The 16269-nt window shown below is 56.6% G+C and overlaps 1 protein-coding gene and 1 long non-coding RNA gene across 7 annotated transcripts; one reads left to right on the top strand and one right to left on the bottom strand.

The window, feature by feature from the left end:
- Positions 1 to 4751: 4751 nt before the first annotated feature.
- On the top strand, positions 4752 to 12578 carry FAM3A (FAM3 metabolism regulating signaling molecule A). Of its 5 annotated transcripts, XM_032475208.1 has the most exons (10): positions 4759 to 5183; positions 5286 to 5355; positions 6822 to 6935; positions 7538 to 7561; positions 9868 to 9991; positions 10126 to 10184; positions 10543 to 10593; positions 10808 to 10892; positions 10969 to 11095; positions 11928 to 12578. In XM_032475208.1, the coding sequence occupies exons 2-10, from the start codon at positions 5343 to 5345 to the stop codon at positions 12021 to 12023; spliced, it is 693 nt and encodes a 230-aa protein (XP_032331099.1). In that variant the 5' UTR covers positions 4759 to 5183; positions 5286 to 5342; the 3' UTR covers positions 12024 to 12578. The 5 variants fall into 5 exon arrangements, with proteins under 5 accessions (XP_032331097.1, XP_032331099.1, XP_032331098.1 ...); XM_032475206.1 differs by lacking the exon at positions 11928 to 12578 and having other exon boundaries at positions 4752 to 5183; positions 10969 to 11324; XM_032475205.1 differs by lacking the exons at positions 4759 to 5183; positions 5286 to 5355 and adding an exon at positions 5413 to 6141 and having other exon boundaries at positions 9830 to 9991.
- On the bottom strand, positions 12396 to 16246 carry LOC116662037. 2 transcript variants are annotated; one of them, XR_004318016.1, is made up of 3 exons: positions 16131 to 16246; positions 14299 to 14449; positions 12396 to 12846 (listed from the first exon to the last, which is right to left on the bottom strand). It is a non-coding gene; the product is annotated as an uncharacterized LOC116662037 (long non-coding RNA). The 2 variants fall into 2 exon arrangements; XR_004318017.1 differs by having other exon boundaries at positions 14299 to 14452; positions 16131 to 16245.
- Between the last annotated feature and the right edge of the window lie 23 nt (positions 16247 to 16269).

Raw genomic sequence — 16269 nt, 5'->3', positions numbered from 1 at the left:
TCCTGCTTGTTTCTTTCTTACCACCTGTGACCATGGGGACCAATCCCTCACCTCTCCCCATCACCAGGTGGGCCAGGAATGTGTGTGCCCCTCAGCCCTGACCCCACATCCAGTTATGACCAAGCTCAGTGTCCCCCTCTGCTCTACCTCGCCCCATAGGGTCTTGTCACAAGACCAGCTCGGATGCAGGAACGGGTCATGTTCAGTTTCAGTTTCCACCCAGATGCTCCCACCCAGGCAGTGCCCCTGCCCCGCACCCGGGCTGCTCTTGAGAAGCAGAGAACCGGCATCCTCGGCACTCTCCTCACGTGTGTTTCCGGGGCTCCTGTAACAGGGCACCACAGCGCTGGGAGGCTTCAGACCGCAGAAATGTCTCCTCTCCCAGAGCTGGAGGCCAGAGGCCTGAAATCAAGCAGTGGGCAGGGCCATGCTCCCCACCAAACCTCCCGGGGGAGGATTTTTCTTTGTCTCTTCCAGCTTCTGGTGGTGGCTGGTCTCCTTGGCCTTTCTTGGCTTGTAGACACAGCCCTCCAGTCTCAGTGTCCATCTTTATGTGTCCTTCTCCCTGTGTTTGTCTCCTGTTTCCTCTTTTTATAAGGACGCCAGTCACACTGGATTAGGGGCCACCCTACTCCAGCAGGACCTCATCTTAATCCCCCTCGATTACCTCTGAAAATGCCCTGTTTCTGAATTAAGACCACATCCCGAGGTTCCCGGGCACACTCCCAGCAAAGGCTGCACCCCCAAGTGTCTGTCCAGCCCCCCCTCTCAGGCTCCACTCCTGACTGAGCACTGGAGAGACAGCAGCAACTGAACGTGTGGTCCCTGCACTCATGGCCTGGATTCTGGTAGACGCAGCTGACCGGGAGCAGAGTGAACGGACCACATGGTCTGGTGGTGGTACATTTTCTGGAGGGGACAATCCAGCAGCCTGGCACGTGACCAGGGAAGGATGGCTCAGTGTCCCAGATGAAGGTGGGTGGCAATGGGGCCAGGCCCTCAAGCTGTTAGCGAGAGCTGGCCCACTGTGGGTCCTCCCTCCAGCTTGGTCTGCGGCCCTCTGTCCCCACCCATCCCTCTGAAGGCAGCTTCCCAAGGCTTTTAGCTCCAACCCTCGAGGCCTCTCCTCAGCCCGCCGCTGACAGCCAGCTGTCTGGAAGCCCTGCGCAGTGCCCTGGGCTGGGGTGCCAGCAGGTGGGGGCTGGGGCTGAGCCGTGAGCTGAGGCTACCCCTCAGGACTCTAGGGGAGCAGTACGTAGACGGAGAAGAAACCCGAATGGTAGGCTGGCCTGTTCTATCCCATGAGCTGGGATGGTGAGTCATGGCCCCAAGTTCACCTGGGCCTAGATTAGAACGGGAGGAAGGAGCTTGCTGGTACAGGGACAGGTCAGAGACCCTTAAGGGTTAACTCTTCCACTGGAATCTGGATGTCGCAGTCCCTCCAAGCCCAGATCTGCACAGAGCAGCTGAGAATGCTCCACTGCACAGGATTAGAGGCCAGGCTTCCGCTTGGAGGCGGTGGGAGGGCAATGGTCTTGGTCCTCCCTCCTGGTGCCTGTGGCCTCCTGGAGAAGGGGCGGTAGCAAAACTTCTTCGAGAGCTGACGGGGTTGGCCTAGGGATTCACAGTGTGGCTACAAGCTCTTGCCCTTGACTCTTTGTGGTGCAGCCATGTGCCTGTGAGGGGCAGATGAGGCTTTGCAAAAGGCCCAGGATGACACAAGAGCCGTGGGCCCCAAGATGGTGGCCGGAAATGGGTAGAGCCCATCTTTGGAGTTGCGGCCATGCCTTCTCCCTGATTACCACCGGGGAGCACCCGCTACCTGCCCTGGGGAAGAGACATCCAAGACCCCCGGCCTTGGAACTTCAAATGAATCCTCAAAATTTGGCCATCAAGCCCTCAGGAGAAAAATCACATGAAGGTGTAGGGACCCTCCGTGACCCCACTGGGGTTTTCGTGCTTAGAGCCCCCTTACAGAGCCTCAAGGATGTCTGCAGACTTTGGGGGACCTAGCAGAGCTGTGTGCCGGGGACAGTCCTTCCCGGTACTCAGGTCCCTTGGGGAGCCCACTGGCATGGCATCACTGAGGGGGCCACTCAGAAGCATGGAGCCCGAAGCGGAGAAGGGACCTGGCTCCTCCTGGGCCCCTAACACTTGATAATGGTGTGTGAGCGAGGGGGGGAAACGTGGGGACCTCCCAATCTGACCCTGCTCGGCATGTCCCCGCTGTGACAGACGCATGAGCCCAGGCCAGGGCAGTCAACCAACGACTCCAATCTGGGTGCTACACTGTGGCGAGATGTGAGGGCCCTGGTGAGGACGCATGGCTGTCACCCGACCTCTGGGTACCTGTGGTAACAGAGATCAGGGCCCTGACAAGGAGCTATGACCTCAGCTCTAGGAACCTGAAATGAGGGAGAAGCATGAGGGGCCGGGTGAAAGCAGTCACGGGTCACCTCACCCTGGGGAATACATCCTGACACAGTCCTTAGGGCCTCACTGAATTGAAACAAAGTTCACCTCAGCACTGGGGCCCTCCGGTGGGGCACAGGGATGACGGGCTGGTGAGGAGAGAGACCTGTCACCTCACATCAGTGTGCCTACTACCCTGGGGCAGATGTAACCCATCCCAGGCGAGCACAGACACCTGTCACCTAAGCTCTGGGCGACGACGGTGGCGCTGAGGTATAAGGCCTTTCACCTGGCACTGAATCTCGACCCAGGAGATTGGGCCCAGCAGGAAGGCCCAGGCGACAACACCCCACAGCCCCCTCAGCTCCAGGCGCCTGCACTGCAGCCAAGGCATGGGGCCCAGATCTCGAAGAGCAACTAACGGCTCACTCTTGGCGGCCTAGAGCAGGGTGACGCTTCAGCGCCCAGGTGTGGAGAGACACCTGTCACTTCAGCTCTAAGCGCCTGACCTTGGGTAACGGCATGACGACCAGGCCAGGCGAGGGGTTTCAGCTGTCACCCCAGATCTGGGTCCCTACTCTGAGACAGGACCTGCCACCCCAAGACGCTACACACAAGTCTGTGACGGGAGCCACGTGGGGCAGAGAGCACTCCAGTGCCGCTGCACCTCTGTGTGGCCCCGTGACTGGGAGAGCCGAGGGCCCAGGCGAGCAAGTCAACTGAACACACAAACTTCAGTACCTACGTTGAAATGGAAAATGAAGGACCCCTGAGGCCATTAAACTGTCACCTCAGCTCCAGGTGCAGAGGCAGGGTGCCTGCACAGGGGCATGAGCCCGCGGTGTAGACCCCACGGTGTCTACACTGTGAAAAGGGAGTGAGAATCAGTTTAGGGCACCAGCTCTGGGGTGCCTCCACTGGGGCAGGCCCATGAGGACCCGAGGAAACACAGTGACCTGGCAGCTCAGCTACAGGAGCTACCCTGGGGCACAGGTGCGACGGCCCAGAGGAGACATCATCAGCCACCATCCACTGGGTGCCAGCACCGGGGCATGGACATGAGGGTCTCATCCTCTCTTTGTCCCCATCGCAAAACAGTCCCAGAGGAACAAGGATGCCCCACAAGGCACAGAAGACCAGGAACTGAATCCCAGGCCTCCGGCCCATCACTGCTATGGTGTCCCTTGGGTTGGTGGAGGTGCCTCTGTCCCCTCGGGGGACTCATTAAAACAACCTTTCCAAAATGCCTGCTCTGAGTGAGATGTAAGCACTGCCCTCTAAGAACAGCCAGGCTGGCGGACGCCCTGCGCCTGGCTGGCAGCCCAAGAGCATGAGTAGTCAGGAGCTTCCTCCACTGGGCCCACAACTACAAGCATTGCTGGGAGGACCACAGAGGAGGACATGGTGCCCAGAGTTTGCTGCCCACAAATACCTGAGAGTTTGGCAAATGGTCAGCATCACCCCTGATCCTCCACTCCATGACAGATTCCAAACACTAACCCCAGGCCGGGGTCCTGAAACTTAGTGCCTTGATCTTGGTGGGGAAAATGAGGGAGCGCTGTGTCTGCCAGTGTAGGAACTACTACTGAATGCTGACCAGAGCGCTGTCACTGCCTGGCCCTGTCAGCCTTGTCTGTATTTGGGGCTCTTTCCTCAGGAAGGCTTCCCCTAAGCGGGGTCTTTGGGTCAGAGGGCGTGGCTGTTTGTGTGATCGTCAGGGCGCCCAGCTGCTGCCCTCCAGAAGGCTGGGTGCAGCTGACAGGGGTGGCCCCAGCTCTCCCAGGGCTGTGGGGGATCAGGGCGCATTGGGCAGGGTCGGGGACACCTTCCTGAGGGAGGCTAGAGGAGCCGGCAGGAACTTCCCGTAAGTGGGTGTTGAACTTTATCCAAAGCTTTTTCTGCATCTGTTGAGATGCTCATATGGTTTTATTCTTTCCACGGGGCGGGGGGGGGTGTGTAGACGCCCCTCCCATCACCAGAGGCGGGAGCCCGCTTCCCCCTGGGAAACGCCGCACCGGAGGAGGGCACGGAAGGCTGGCCGGCCACATTCTGTTGTCTTCCCCCGTACACTCTTCAGTACCTCCAGCTTTCTGAAAGGCACATGTGTTAACTTTGAAACAATTTCTAGTTACGCCCCCAGATCCATCCGCCCGTTCCTAGGCTTCAGAAACCCGACGGCAGGGAGCGAGCATGGCCCGAGCCCTCAGCGCCTGGGAAGGCGGGGATCTCCCACCGCAAAGGGGAGGCCTCTGGGGCGGGGCCGAGTGGGGCTCCGCCCACCCCGCCGCCAGGCAGCTCAGCCTCAGCGGGCGCACGTCAGGGCGGGGCCGGGGGCGGGGCCGACTCGGCCGCTCCCACTCGGTGGCCGGGCCGCTGTGCCCCAGCCGACGGATGGCGGGGGTGGCGCCTGCGGGCTGTGCTCCCGCCCCGGGCCGCCATTGCCGGGCCTCTCGGGCCGCGCTGCGCAGCTCCCTCGCTCCACCACGCCGAGCAAAGCGGGGCGGCAGGTTTGACAGGACGGCCCCCGAAGGAGCTCGCGTCTCCCCACGGTCAGGCAAGTCTCCGGCCGGCCCAGCCCTCGTCGCCGGTCCCCAGGCCGGAAGGGGCGACCTGGGCTCTGGGCCTCCCACCAGAGGGGCCCGCCTCCGGCAGAACCACTTCCACTTCCCAGCCCCAAAGGCTCCGGTGGGCACGATCCTGAGCCGACAGGTTCCCGAGGCCCCTCCTGTACCGGCAAAGCTTCTCTCCGCGTTCCCGAGGAGCCTGGCCAGGTAGTTGGACGAACAAGTCGGTGCACCAATCACGCCCGGCCGGCAGCGGGGGCCCAGCACAGGCTCATCACCCAAACCTGCTCTTCTGCTTTGTTACCCCAGAGTGCACGGTCCCCACACAGTGCACCTGCCGGCGGCCCCAATCCAGCAGAAGTGGACATGAGGTTGGCAGGTGGGTGGCTTCCACAGTGAACGGGAGGGAGTTGGAAAGGAGACCCGGCCGGACGTCCAGGTGTCCGGAACTCTGTCTGGAAGGGCAGGGGTGGACCACTGGGTTTGGTTTTAGAAATGGAGGACTCCGCAGAAAGACTCATTCTGTGACCTTGAGCAGATCCTTTCACCTCTGAGGACTTAAGCTTCCCAAGGTGTGAGATGAGGATTACAATAGTCGATTTCTCCCAACTGGGATTACTGGCTGCCGTTTCCAAAATGAGTTGTGGTGGAGAGACTCCAGGGAGCATGGCAGCAGTGGTCTTGGAGACGGAGCTGACTAAAGTGGCCCTGGGGTTGGATATGAACCCAGTGCCAGCCATGCTGTCACCTGGACAACTAAGAGCTCAGGGCTGGGGCAGGCAAATAGAGTCACTGGTCTGTGGAGGTTAATTCAAGCCAGGTAACAGATAAGCAAAGGTGTAAAGACAGTGAAAGGAGGAGAGTGGAGACAGAGAGAACAGCCTGGGACAGAAGCCTGGGAAAGTCCAGCTTTCCAGGGGAGCGTGGAGGAGGGGCATCTAAGCAAGAAGCATCGAGGAGTGTCCAGATGGGGTTCGCGTGTGCCGTCCTGAACGCTAGCAGGACACTGGAGAAGGGTTTCAGCAAGAGGGCCCACGCAGCCGACCAAGAGGACAAGGAAGATGAGGGCCAACAGGGAACCCAGGACACTGACACCAAGAAGGTCACAGGCGGTCTTGGCCACAAGCTGTCCTGGGGGGTGTGACGGAGGCAAGGCCAGACTGGAGTAAGTTGGGGGAAGGTGGGTAAGTCTACTGCAAGAGGCAGCGTTGATGACTTGGGAGGGGCCGCCATGGAAGAGAAGGGGAGGAGAGACAGGTCAGTGGCTGGCTAGGTATGCGATTCAGAAGGAGGCCTTCCTTCTGCATTTTCACGGGACAGAAGATGCTGAAAACGGGAAAGTAGACAAGATGATCGCTATTATAAGAAACCTGCGCAGGGGGATGGGGGGAGGGCTCAGAGTTCCAGCTCACAGCAGGTGAAGGGAGGACTGACTGATCTTCAAAAGGAGTAGGAACCTCCTTCTCCATCATAACGGGAGGAAAAGAGGACAAGATGGGGGGGGGGACCCAAAATCCTGGCAGCCTCAGAGGCAGGAAGTTAGGGGGCTTCTTGAGCCCTCTTGAACAGTGAATGCTGGAAGGCCCCTCCACACCGGCCTTCACACCTGCCGTGGAGACCCAAGCTGAGAGCCTTGCAGGTGGAACGCAGTTTCCTCCTTCCACCTGCCAGGAGCTCCAGGCCCCCTCTCACACCTGGAAATGGCTACAGGTCCCCACCCTTGTGGTCTCCAGTCACTCCATCCCAAGGGGACGGGTTGAGCCATCAGGAGAGGCTGTAGGGTCATTTGGGAGCTCCCTGGCATCTGAGGCGGTCTGGCCCGTGTCTGTCTTGCCCTGCCTCCAGGCCCGCTCCGCATCGTGGCCCTGGTCATCGCTGTGGGCCTCACCTGGATCGTCGTCAGCATCCTCCTGGGTGGGCCTGGCAGTGGCTTTCCTCGCATCCAGCAACTCTTCGCCAGTGAGTGTGGGACTCCCCCCCTGCCCCGCTACCAGGCCCGCCAGGGCGGCCACCTGGGCCTGCAGGCTGAGGCTCAGGGTGGGGTTGGGGGGCCTGGGTTTTCCGCGCCATCCGGCAGGCCACCTCCAGCTGCCCTCAGCCTGTCTCCTGGCACCCAGCACAGCCTTCCCCCTGCCACCCAGTTGCTTTGGCTCCAAACACCAATCCCTACTAATTAGAATCCTTTGCTCAGGTGGAATCAGTGGGACCTGAGTGAGGCACGGCGGGGCTTCTCCTGAACACTGGGCATGACACTCCCTGGTTGCCCCTGCGGGATTTGCACTGGGTTTTCATACGGGGAGGGGACTCTACGCCTTGTTACTGGTGATGCGTCATCTAAGTACTTTCTACAATTCCAATTTACCCTTTTCCCGGAGCAGAGAGCTTTGCATCTGAACATCATTTAGACTTGAGCAGGAACGAACGTGCCAAGGTCAGCCTGGCTTAGACCCTGGCCCCTGAGCCTGACCCTCCACCTTGACTTCATGGCATAGGGCCAGGCTGCCCTGCTGCGGGCCCTGGGGAGCCTCCACGCTAACAGACACAACTCTCTGTCCCCACAGGCCCAGAGAACTCGGTGACTGCAGGTAAGGTTCCTGTCACCTCCCCACTCTTCCCCTGTACCTGCCCCTCTTACTACTTTTGTGACACCCCTGCCTGTCCCCAGTCCTCCAGGGCTTCTATTCTCCATTCATCCCTCCTCAAATGTGCCATCACAGCCCACTGGAGCTGCATGCATGCTGTGAACCTAGAAAACAAGTTACCTGCTTCCAGAATGCACTAGTGGGATAGGCACAGGACAGACATTCCCATCCCAAAAGGGAGGAGATGGAAGGAGTTACAGGGGTCATCAGTGCCGAGCAAGTCCAAACCCAGCAGGGCAAATGTCATTAGGTTTCAAAGCATGAGAAGAATCCCTGGGCCTGCGGGGTGCAGGGGGAGGGGGCTCTGGAATGGAGGGGACGATCCTGCCCACCCCCCTGGGTCTGTGCCAACTCTGGCCTCTGTAGCCACTGATCTGCCTTTGGAATCATCCTTCCTCCTTCCATCCTTTCTCTGTCTCTTTCAGTCCAGGCTGGCAGTGTTTCTACTGGTATAAAATTCTCAAAAACCTTGTTGATCTCCTGTGCAGTTTATAAGGGTCTAAGCTGTAAGACACAAGGGTCCTCCAGATCTTTCCTAGATAACCTCATCTCTCTGCTCCCACTTCTGCTGACATGGCTGAGCGGATCCCCAGGTCACATGCCTCAGCCCTTTACAGACTGTCGTCCAACCTGGGTGTTCTCTCCAGAGCATGCTTTCTTGTTTCCTGAAATAAGAGAAGGCTGAGAATTTTCCAGATCTTCACGTTCTGGTTCCTTTATGCTTAACAATTCCTGTCTCAATTTCTCTCTCTTCCCTCACACGTCACTGTGAGCAGCAAGGAGAAACCAGACTATACCCTCAACATTTGGCTTGAAAATTTCCTCCGGTAAATATCCCAGTTCAGCATTTACAAGTCCCACCTTCACAAAACACAAGAACACAATTCGGCCAAGTTCTTTGCCACTTTATGACAAGGACTGCCTTTCCTCCAGTGTCAATAACATGGTCCTCATTTCTGTCTGAGAGCTCCCCAGAACTTCAGGATTCACATTTCTAGAGCCATTTCAGTCACGATGGTGTATGTGTTTTCCCAGATGATAAAAACTTTCTGTACTGCTCCTCTCTCTTCATAAGCCCTCACCAGAATCACCTCCGATGTCCATATTTCTACCGACAGTCTCTTCAGGGCCTTTTCTAATATGCACATGGAAATCTACAGCCCCTACCCATTACCCAGTTCCAAGGCCATGTCTACATTTTTAGGGATTTGTTACAGCAGCTCCCTGCTTCCCAATATCAAAATCTGTGTCAATGTCCTGGGGTGGCCATAACAAAATACCACAAACTGGGTGGCTTAAACAACAGAAATGTATTCTCTCACAGTTCCAGAAGCTCCAAGTCTGAAATCTAGGTATGGAAGGCCACACTCCCTCTGAAGTCTCCAGGGGAGGACCCTTCCTGCCTCTCCCAGCTTCTGGGAGGTGCTCCAGGCTGGTGGCCACATCTCTCCAGCCTCTGCCTCCATCTTCACATGGAGTTCTCCTCTGTGTCTGTCTCCTCCCCTATCTCTTTTGTGTTTGTGTGATTTAAAAAAATGTTGTATTTATTATTGTATTATTTAATTATTTTATTGGGGGGTGAGGTAATCAGGTTTACTTATTTTTAGAGGAGGTGCTGGGGATTGAACCCAGGACCTCATGCATGCTAAGCACGTGCTCTACCACTTGAGCTATAACCTCCCCCCTCCTTCTGTCTCTTATAAGGACACTGGCCATTAGATTTAGGGCCTACCCTATTCCAGGATGAGCTCATCTTAACAAATTATATCTTCAAGGACTCTTATTTCCAAATAGGGTCACTTTTGAGGTACTGGGAGTTAGGATTTCAGCACATTGTTTGTGGGGACACAATTCACCCCATCACAGAGACCATCCTCCCCGCCCTCCCACCTCTGCCTGAGGGGACCCCGTGCTCTCCAGGGCTCCTGCACTGCCCTCGCTGCCTGCGCTCTGCTTCTGGCAGGGCCATAGCCCTGGCCAGCCCTCCTGCCTCCTTACTCTTCTCCCACCAGTGGCAGCAAAGCCTCCCTGGGGTCCTTATCACCTTGCCCTTGGCCAGCCCCAGTGGGATGCAGCATGTCCATGGAAGTGTCCGGGCCTTGGCCTGAGCCACGTCCCTTCCACTGACCAGTGCCTGCCTGCTCTGTGCTCTCTCGTTCCTCCCTATGGGCTGGTCCTGACCTCCCCCTCTCAGATCTCGGGTTCCCCCAGGGCCAGACCCATGGGTCACCCCTGCTGTCCCCACCCAGAGCCGCGGGCCAGGAGGTACAAATGTGGCCTGCCTCAGCCGTGTCCCGAGGAGCACCTAGCCTTCCGCATGGTCAGCGGGGCTGCCAACGTCATTGGACCCAAGATCTGTCTGGAGGACAAGATGTGAGCTCCTTGGGGTAGATGGCAGGGCAGGGCGGGAGGGGAGCGGTTACCAGAAGCTGGGTCTGCAAGGCCCCAGGGCCGTTCCAGGGAAGGCAGAGCAGACACGCCACTTGAAGTTTCTGTCCCCCTACTAGGCTCATGAGCAGCGTCAAGGACAATGTGGGCCGTGGACTAAACATCGCCCTGGTGAACGGTGAGCTCCCCGTGATGTGAGGTCAGACTTTGGACAAGAAACCAAAGCCGGGCCGCGACCTGCCGCCCTCCTCCAGGGTTCCCAGGAGGCCTGGGAAGAGGTCTGTTCGAGTTGAAGGCTCCGCAGAAGTGACCCAGTGAACAAAAGCATGTGACCTGGAGGGTCACAGCTGTCTGAACAAGGGACATGGTGGACACGAATATGGGGGGGGGGGCCTTTGAAAAGCTTCCAGATGGGCTGCACCCAGTGGCCCCTGCTGTGTCCTGAGCCTGGTCTGGGGGTGTCAGGGTGGTTGGGTGGAATCAGAGTCGCTCTGGCAGCTCACCCAGCTGCACCCCATCTCTCCATCTCAACCCAGGGGTGAGTGGAGAGCTCATCGAGGCCCGGGCCTTCGACATGTGGGCAGGAGGTGAGTCTCCAGCCTTCTTGGGTTCAGAAAAGGTGGGAGGAGGGACCCTGGCTTCTTATACCACTTTGTCCTATGCTCACCTGGAGACCCTTGCTGGGATGTGTCCCTGGCCCGATCCCTACTTTGGTGTCCTCATCTGGAGAGCAGGGGCTGGTGGGGGAGGGGTGCTCAGTGGTGCCTGATGCATCATGTCCCATGGTACCTGTGCCCCCAGATGTCAATGATCTGCTGAAGTTTATTCGGCCACTGCATGAAGGCACTCTGGTATTTGTGGCTTCCTACGATGACCCAGCCACCAAGTAAGTGATTGCCAAGGACGGCCTCAGCCTGGCCCTTCTTCGGCGATGGCTCACATCTCTTCCTTCTGTGTGGCAGGATGAATGAAGAGACCAGGAAGCTTTTCAGCGATCTGGGCAGCAAGAATGTCAAGGATCTGGCCTTCCGGGACAGCTGGGTGTTTGTAGGGGCCAAGGGTGTGCAGAACAAGAGCCCCTTTGAGCAGGTACCTGAGGAAAGCCTGGCCCCTCTGCTTCCCGGCCCAGGGTGGTCTGCCCGCCCCTTCTGCCTGCATTCTCTGAGCCCCCCTTCTGTTCCTGCCTCAGCCTTCCCTGAATTCCACCAGCACCCCCAGGGGCAGCCCTGGCCCCCTCGCTGTCTGTACAGGAAGGGCAGTAACTTTCATCTTCCCTGTTCTGTGTGGATTTCACCATAAAGAATCTTTGAATGGCAAAGCTTTTGCACTGGCAAGACTCACAGCTAAGGAACCCTCCTCCTGTACATCTTCAAGATGCTCAGGCCCATCCCATCTCCCGACACCCAGGACCCCAGTTCACACTGCACAGCCACCTCCCTGGCTGCCCTCTTGCCAGCTGTTCCCCATGCACCATCCTCACCTTTGGGAGGTTCCCAGCCCAGTGAAAGGCATGGTGCCTCCAAGCCCTGCTCCCCACAGCAGGCCAAGGCAAACAGGCCAATCCAGTGGTTTCTGGAAGGCTCTGGCTGCAAAAAGAGCAGCTCAGTCCCCAGAGAAGAGACACCCCTCTGGCCTTGCTCTCCCTGTGGGCCGGACGAGGGCAGGGACACACACGCTCCCTCCCTACCATCTCGGTGCGTGCCAGGCCCATAAGTTCAAAGAAGTTGACCCCCCCCCCCCCCCGCTGCCACTAGTGAAGCTATTGGCATTTTGAGATGAGAAAGTTGAGACACTGGGACAGACAGAGGGGGTCAACGCCCTGAGAGCGCTGATTGCCAGCAGCACAAGGGGACTGGAAGCTCTGTCTGTCTGCCGCGCCCAAGGGCTGAGACGGTGACTTCCTGCTCCCGCCAACCCACAGCACGTGAGGAACAGCAAGCACAACAATAAGTATGAAGGCTGGCCCGAGGCGCTGGAGATGGAGGGCTGCATCCCGAGGAGGACCACAGCCAGCTAGGCGGCCAAGCTCACAGATGGGACTAGGGAGGCTGCATGCTCCCAGCCTGGTCCCCGGGGCCAGCCAGGAACGTTCTCTTGCCCCAGCACATCGGGGCTCTGAGGCAGCGACCAGTGACCAGACCGTGAGCAGTGGTGTGGGCTGCACGGCCAGCCCTGTGGCAATTTGTCAGGAGACCCCAGGTACCTGTCTTCTTTTCCTGCAGTTGCTCCCCTGCTCATCCCCGACCCAGTTCCCAGGCACCTGCAGCCCCAAGTCTGGTGGCAGCTGCCCAGCCACTCGGGGCATCTTCCAGAACCTCTTCAGCCCAGAGTGGCTCACTGCTCTGTGACCTAAAGTGATTCGTTCTGGTGAGCCACACCTGGTGGCTGCTTGGGGAACCTGGCTGCCTCCAGCCTCACTCTCTGTGGGAAGGGGTGGCTGCCTTGGGGCCAGGCCAGCAGGGTGGTGAGTTGGCAAGCCTGATCACGGTCCCTGGCACAGCAGGTGGCAGCTCCTGTGGTTTGTCAGAGGGCCCACCTTCTAGATGACCTTTTAATAAATCAGTGGCCCCAACAGAATGAAGTGCATTCAGTGGGGAGTCAGGGGGGGTGTCCTTGGGGGAGGGAAACGTCCCAGAGGCTCAGCTGGCCTCCCCCCACCCCTATAGCAGGCAGCCTTTGTCTCCAGGGTTCCTGCTACTGACAGGCCCCACTGTGGCCGAGATGTGATTCAGGCGGTGAGTTGAGAGGCTCCCCAGCTGGTATCTGAGTCACCTTGCCCAGGGAAAGACGGTTCTGCCCTTTGCAGGAAAGTTGCTGACTCCCTCGGACACAGCACCGGCCTGCAGGGACAGGGATGGGGTTTAAAACCAATCCAGGTGCCTTCTTCTGATTCCCAGCCTCCCTCCAGAGCTAGCGGATCTCCTCATAGCACTCCACTTCAGATGCCTTTGAAATCCGGTCTGCAAAAGGCCAAGTCACGTGGGCTCTTTCACATTTCTCGCATTTCCCCTCATTGGGTGTGAACCAGCAAGAAACTATATGGAGTTTTGCTGGAAAAGTACATGGGAGCACAGAAGTGGTCTGGGGTCAGAAACAGGAGTGAGAGGCCCATGGATGCCCAGGAGGACAAGGGACAGGAAGGGGAGACGTGTGGAGGGCCTACATCACTCACCAGGGACTGGTGATCACAGCAGCTGAAACCCAGCCTGGCTCTGTGGCAGGAGCTTCATGTGTGTTCATTTTTTAATAATAAACTTACTTTTTTAGAGTAGTTTTAGGCTCACATCAAAGTTAAGCAGAGAGTACACAGCTCCCACAGACCCAACCCTCACTGACACATCCTCACCCAAAGCCCAGGGTAGATATTAGGGTTCTCGTTTGGTGTTGTACAGTCTGTGGGTCTGACAAAGCAATGATGAGTACATTATAATGTCATACGTGTATTCATTTTTTTCTACCTTTCATTATCGAAAATTTTCAATGTCCCCCCAAAGTAGAGAGAATAGTCTAATGAATCTCAATGTACCCATCAGGGCTGCCATAGAGATGGACACGTGTTTCATCTGCACGTGTTACCTGCACAGTCCTCACAGCAACCCCAGCAAACTGCCATCACCCTCGTTTACAGAAGAGAAATGGCCCCTGGTGCGCAGAGGGAAGTTTCCCTGGAGCTGGGAGATTAGAAGCCAGATAAGTAAGGCCCCACAAGGTTAGTAGCTTGCCCCAAATGAAACTGGCCTCAGCCCTTGGCTGCAGGCTGCAAGGTGCATGAGGTGCCTCTTTTAAACAGCTGCTGTGACCACTGACCTGCCCCAGACATTCATCACCTGCGCCCTGGGCCTAGCAATACATCACATGCTGGCGGTTGTCAGAGCCACACAGATGGAAACAGCAGGCCAGCTGCGGCCCCCTCTTGGCCCAACACAGGCTAGGACTTGACACTGCTGTGCAGCACAGCCCGCCCAACCTTCCAAAGCAGAGGCACATCTTTCTGGGTCCTGCAGTCCTCCCCTGCCAGGGTTTCTCCATATTTCCTTCCTTTTCTTTCTTTTCTTCTTTTTTAAATTAATTTTTAAATTTATTTTTGCTTTTTTTAAAAATTAAGAAAAATTTTTGAATTTTCTATTTGCTTCCTTTTCAAGCACATCATTTTCCCCAGGTAGGGGAGCAATAGTAGACGTCCCAGTTCAGCAACTCCAGCAAAAAAGAGCCCCCAACTTCCCAGTAGTTCCAGCCCAAGTTCCAGGGACTAACTCACCTTGGTCCACATTGGATTATGCATTTATCCTTACCTCATTCTGTGTAGCTCTGATTGGCCACATTCAGGCCTGTGCCCGCCCCAGAGGCCAGCGTTGGGGTCATAAACATGCAAACCATGTGTCCCGAGAGTGGATGAGAGATGGTGGACAGTTCCTCCAAAGAAAACTAAGGTGCTGTGACCTGCTGCTGGGTATGAAAAAACACGTCATCGTGACATTTCCCGGTAAACACCAAAGGCATCCCATCCTTGTGCTCAGAGATGCCTTCCGTGCACGCTTATTTATCACAGAGTGTTCCTGGAGGCCCCTGCCTGGAGAGCAGGAGGTAGGCACACCTGTCAGCATCATCGCTGTGACCCTGTTAATAATATGGTGGCAGGTCTCCCATCTGAAGTGCATTTCTGTAGTTTGGGCTGTCACTATCATTTGTTTCGTCTGTTCTCTCAGTCCAGATGACATCTCTTTTGGAACTGGATATCCTTGACTGGTTCCTAGACAACCCTTCCGGCTTATGGGGGTAAATTATTAATCCCCTAAACTAACTACAAACATTCTCTTGCCTTTGTTTTAGCCATGCCTTTTCCCTGCAGAGGCCTCTAAATTCCCTCATGTCAGACACCCCACCAGCCCACTCAGGCTTCTCAGAGGGCTGAAGGGAATGAGATAATGGGGAGCAGTCTTCTAATTACATTTGCTCTCCTTGACCTCTCACACCAATTCCTGTTCAGCTGGAATATAAAAATACAGGTTTCCTCAAGGGAGAAGACATCTTTTAGGTTTTCCATCCTCCGCTCTTGGGGCTGACCCATCTCCCTTCTCCCTCTGGCCAGTTTTACCCCGTCCTCGGACAGCACCACCCCCACTGCTCTTTTCCAATCTTCCGTCTTCAACGCAGCAGGTGCTAAGCTCCAACCTCATACCTGTGCCAGCCTGCTTCCATCAGGACCCCTCAACCCCATTAGAGAGGAACAGTATAAACTTTCCAGGACATCAAGTCCACACACACAAATGGCTTACACCTCACTGAGGATCAAGAACAGCCTACAGCTATGGCCTCTGAATGTTTTTGATAACTGACATAAACCCTCCTGAATGTGCACCCCCACCATATATGGCTGCTTACATACCATATGTGCCTAATAATATAAACTTTATAACACATACAATATTGCAATAAGTAAAATGTATTTAAATAAGTTTAAATTAATTACAATTTTTATTTGAATAATTAAATAAAACTAAAGATGCTATGGGTCTTTTGGAACATTCTCAATGATGTCTTGTGCCCCTCCTGGGGACAAGTACCTGTAACTTTGGGCACCACTGGCCTCCATCACAGCCCTTGACAAGAGGCTCTTCCAGAGCAGTGAGGAGCGACTGACCCGCTGCCTGACCAACTGCAGTTGCCCAGCAGCCTTTGGGAACATGCAAATGCCCCTCAATTCTACACTTGCTTACTGACTTCCCATGTCCATGTTCTACACCCTCACCACCTTTTCGCCCTTCCTTACGCCATCTGTTTGCATTCCTTTTTCGTGAAGCCTCCGGACCTTGCTAGTGGCCCCAAACAGTTTTGAAAGGTGGATAAGTCCACTAATATTACAGTGTGCAAATAGGCGCTCGGTCAATGCTTGAACGAAGTAAGCTGGAACCAGGCCAAGCACGGGCTCTGGAGTCCGACTCGGTCGGGCTCGGCCCTCGGGCCACAAGGCTGGGCGCTCTGAGCAGGAACGAGGCCGAAACACTGACCCTGGACTCCCACCACTAGCAGCAGTCCCCTGGCGTCCTAGCTCGGCTAACGGCTAAGCCTGTGTCCCGCTGCCCCCAGAGGTCGCAACGTGTCTGGGAATGACTGAGGTCCCTACCCGGAGCGGGCCCCCCTGGCGGCGACCACAGAAGACTCGAACCGGCGGCTCAGCAGCCACACGAGAACCTGCCAGATGCAAACCAACCCGAACCCGGAAAGCTTCCTGGCCCGCACGCGCACGCGCACAAGCTCGTCGC

The sequence above is a fragment of the Camelus ferus genome, chromosome X, assembly GCF_009834535.1.
Source record: "Camelus ferus isolate YT-003-E chromosome X, BCGSAC_Cfer_1.0, whole genome shotgun sequence".
Lineage (NCBI taxonomy): Eukaryota > Metazoa > Chordata > Mammalia > Artiodactyla > Camelidae > Camelus > Camelus ferus.
This window is presented reverse-complemented; position numbering and strand designations above follow the sequence as displayed.

Bases quoted from the DNA above. Each gene is read 5' to 3' on its own strand.
- FAM3A (XM_032475202.1), top strand. From the start codon at position 6,038: ATGAGGGCCAACAGGGAACCCAGGACACTGACACCAAGAAGGTCACAG. The intron at 6,142-6,821 runs GTAAGTTGGGGG...CCCTGCCTCCAG, and splicing joins GGAGGCAAGGCCAGACTGGA to GCCCGCTCCGCATCGTGGCC. The intron at 10,185-10,542 runs GTGAGCTCCCCG...ATCTCAACCCAG, and splicing joins AAACATCGCCCTGGTGAACG to GGGTGAGTGGAGAGCTCATC.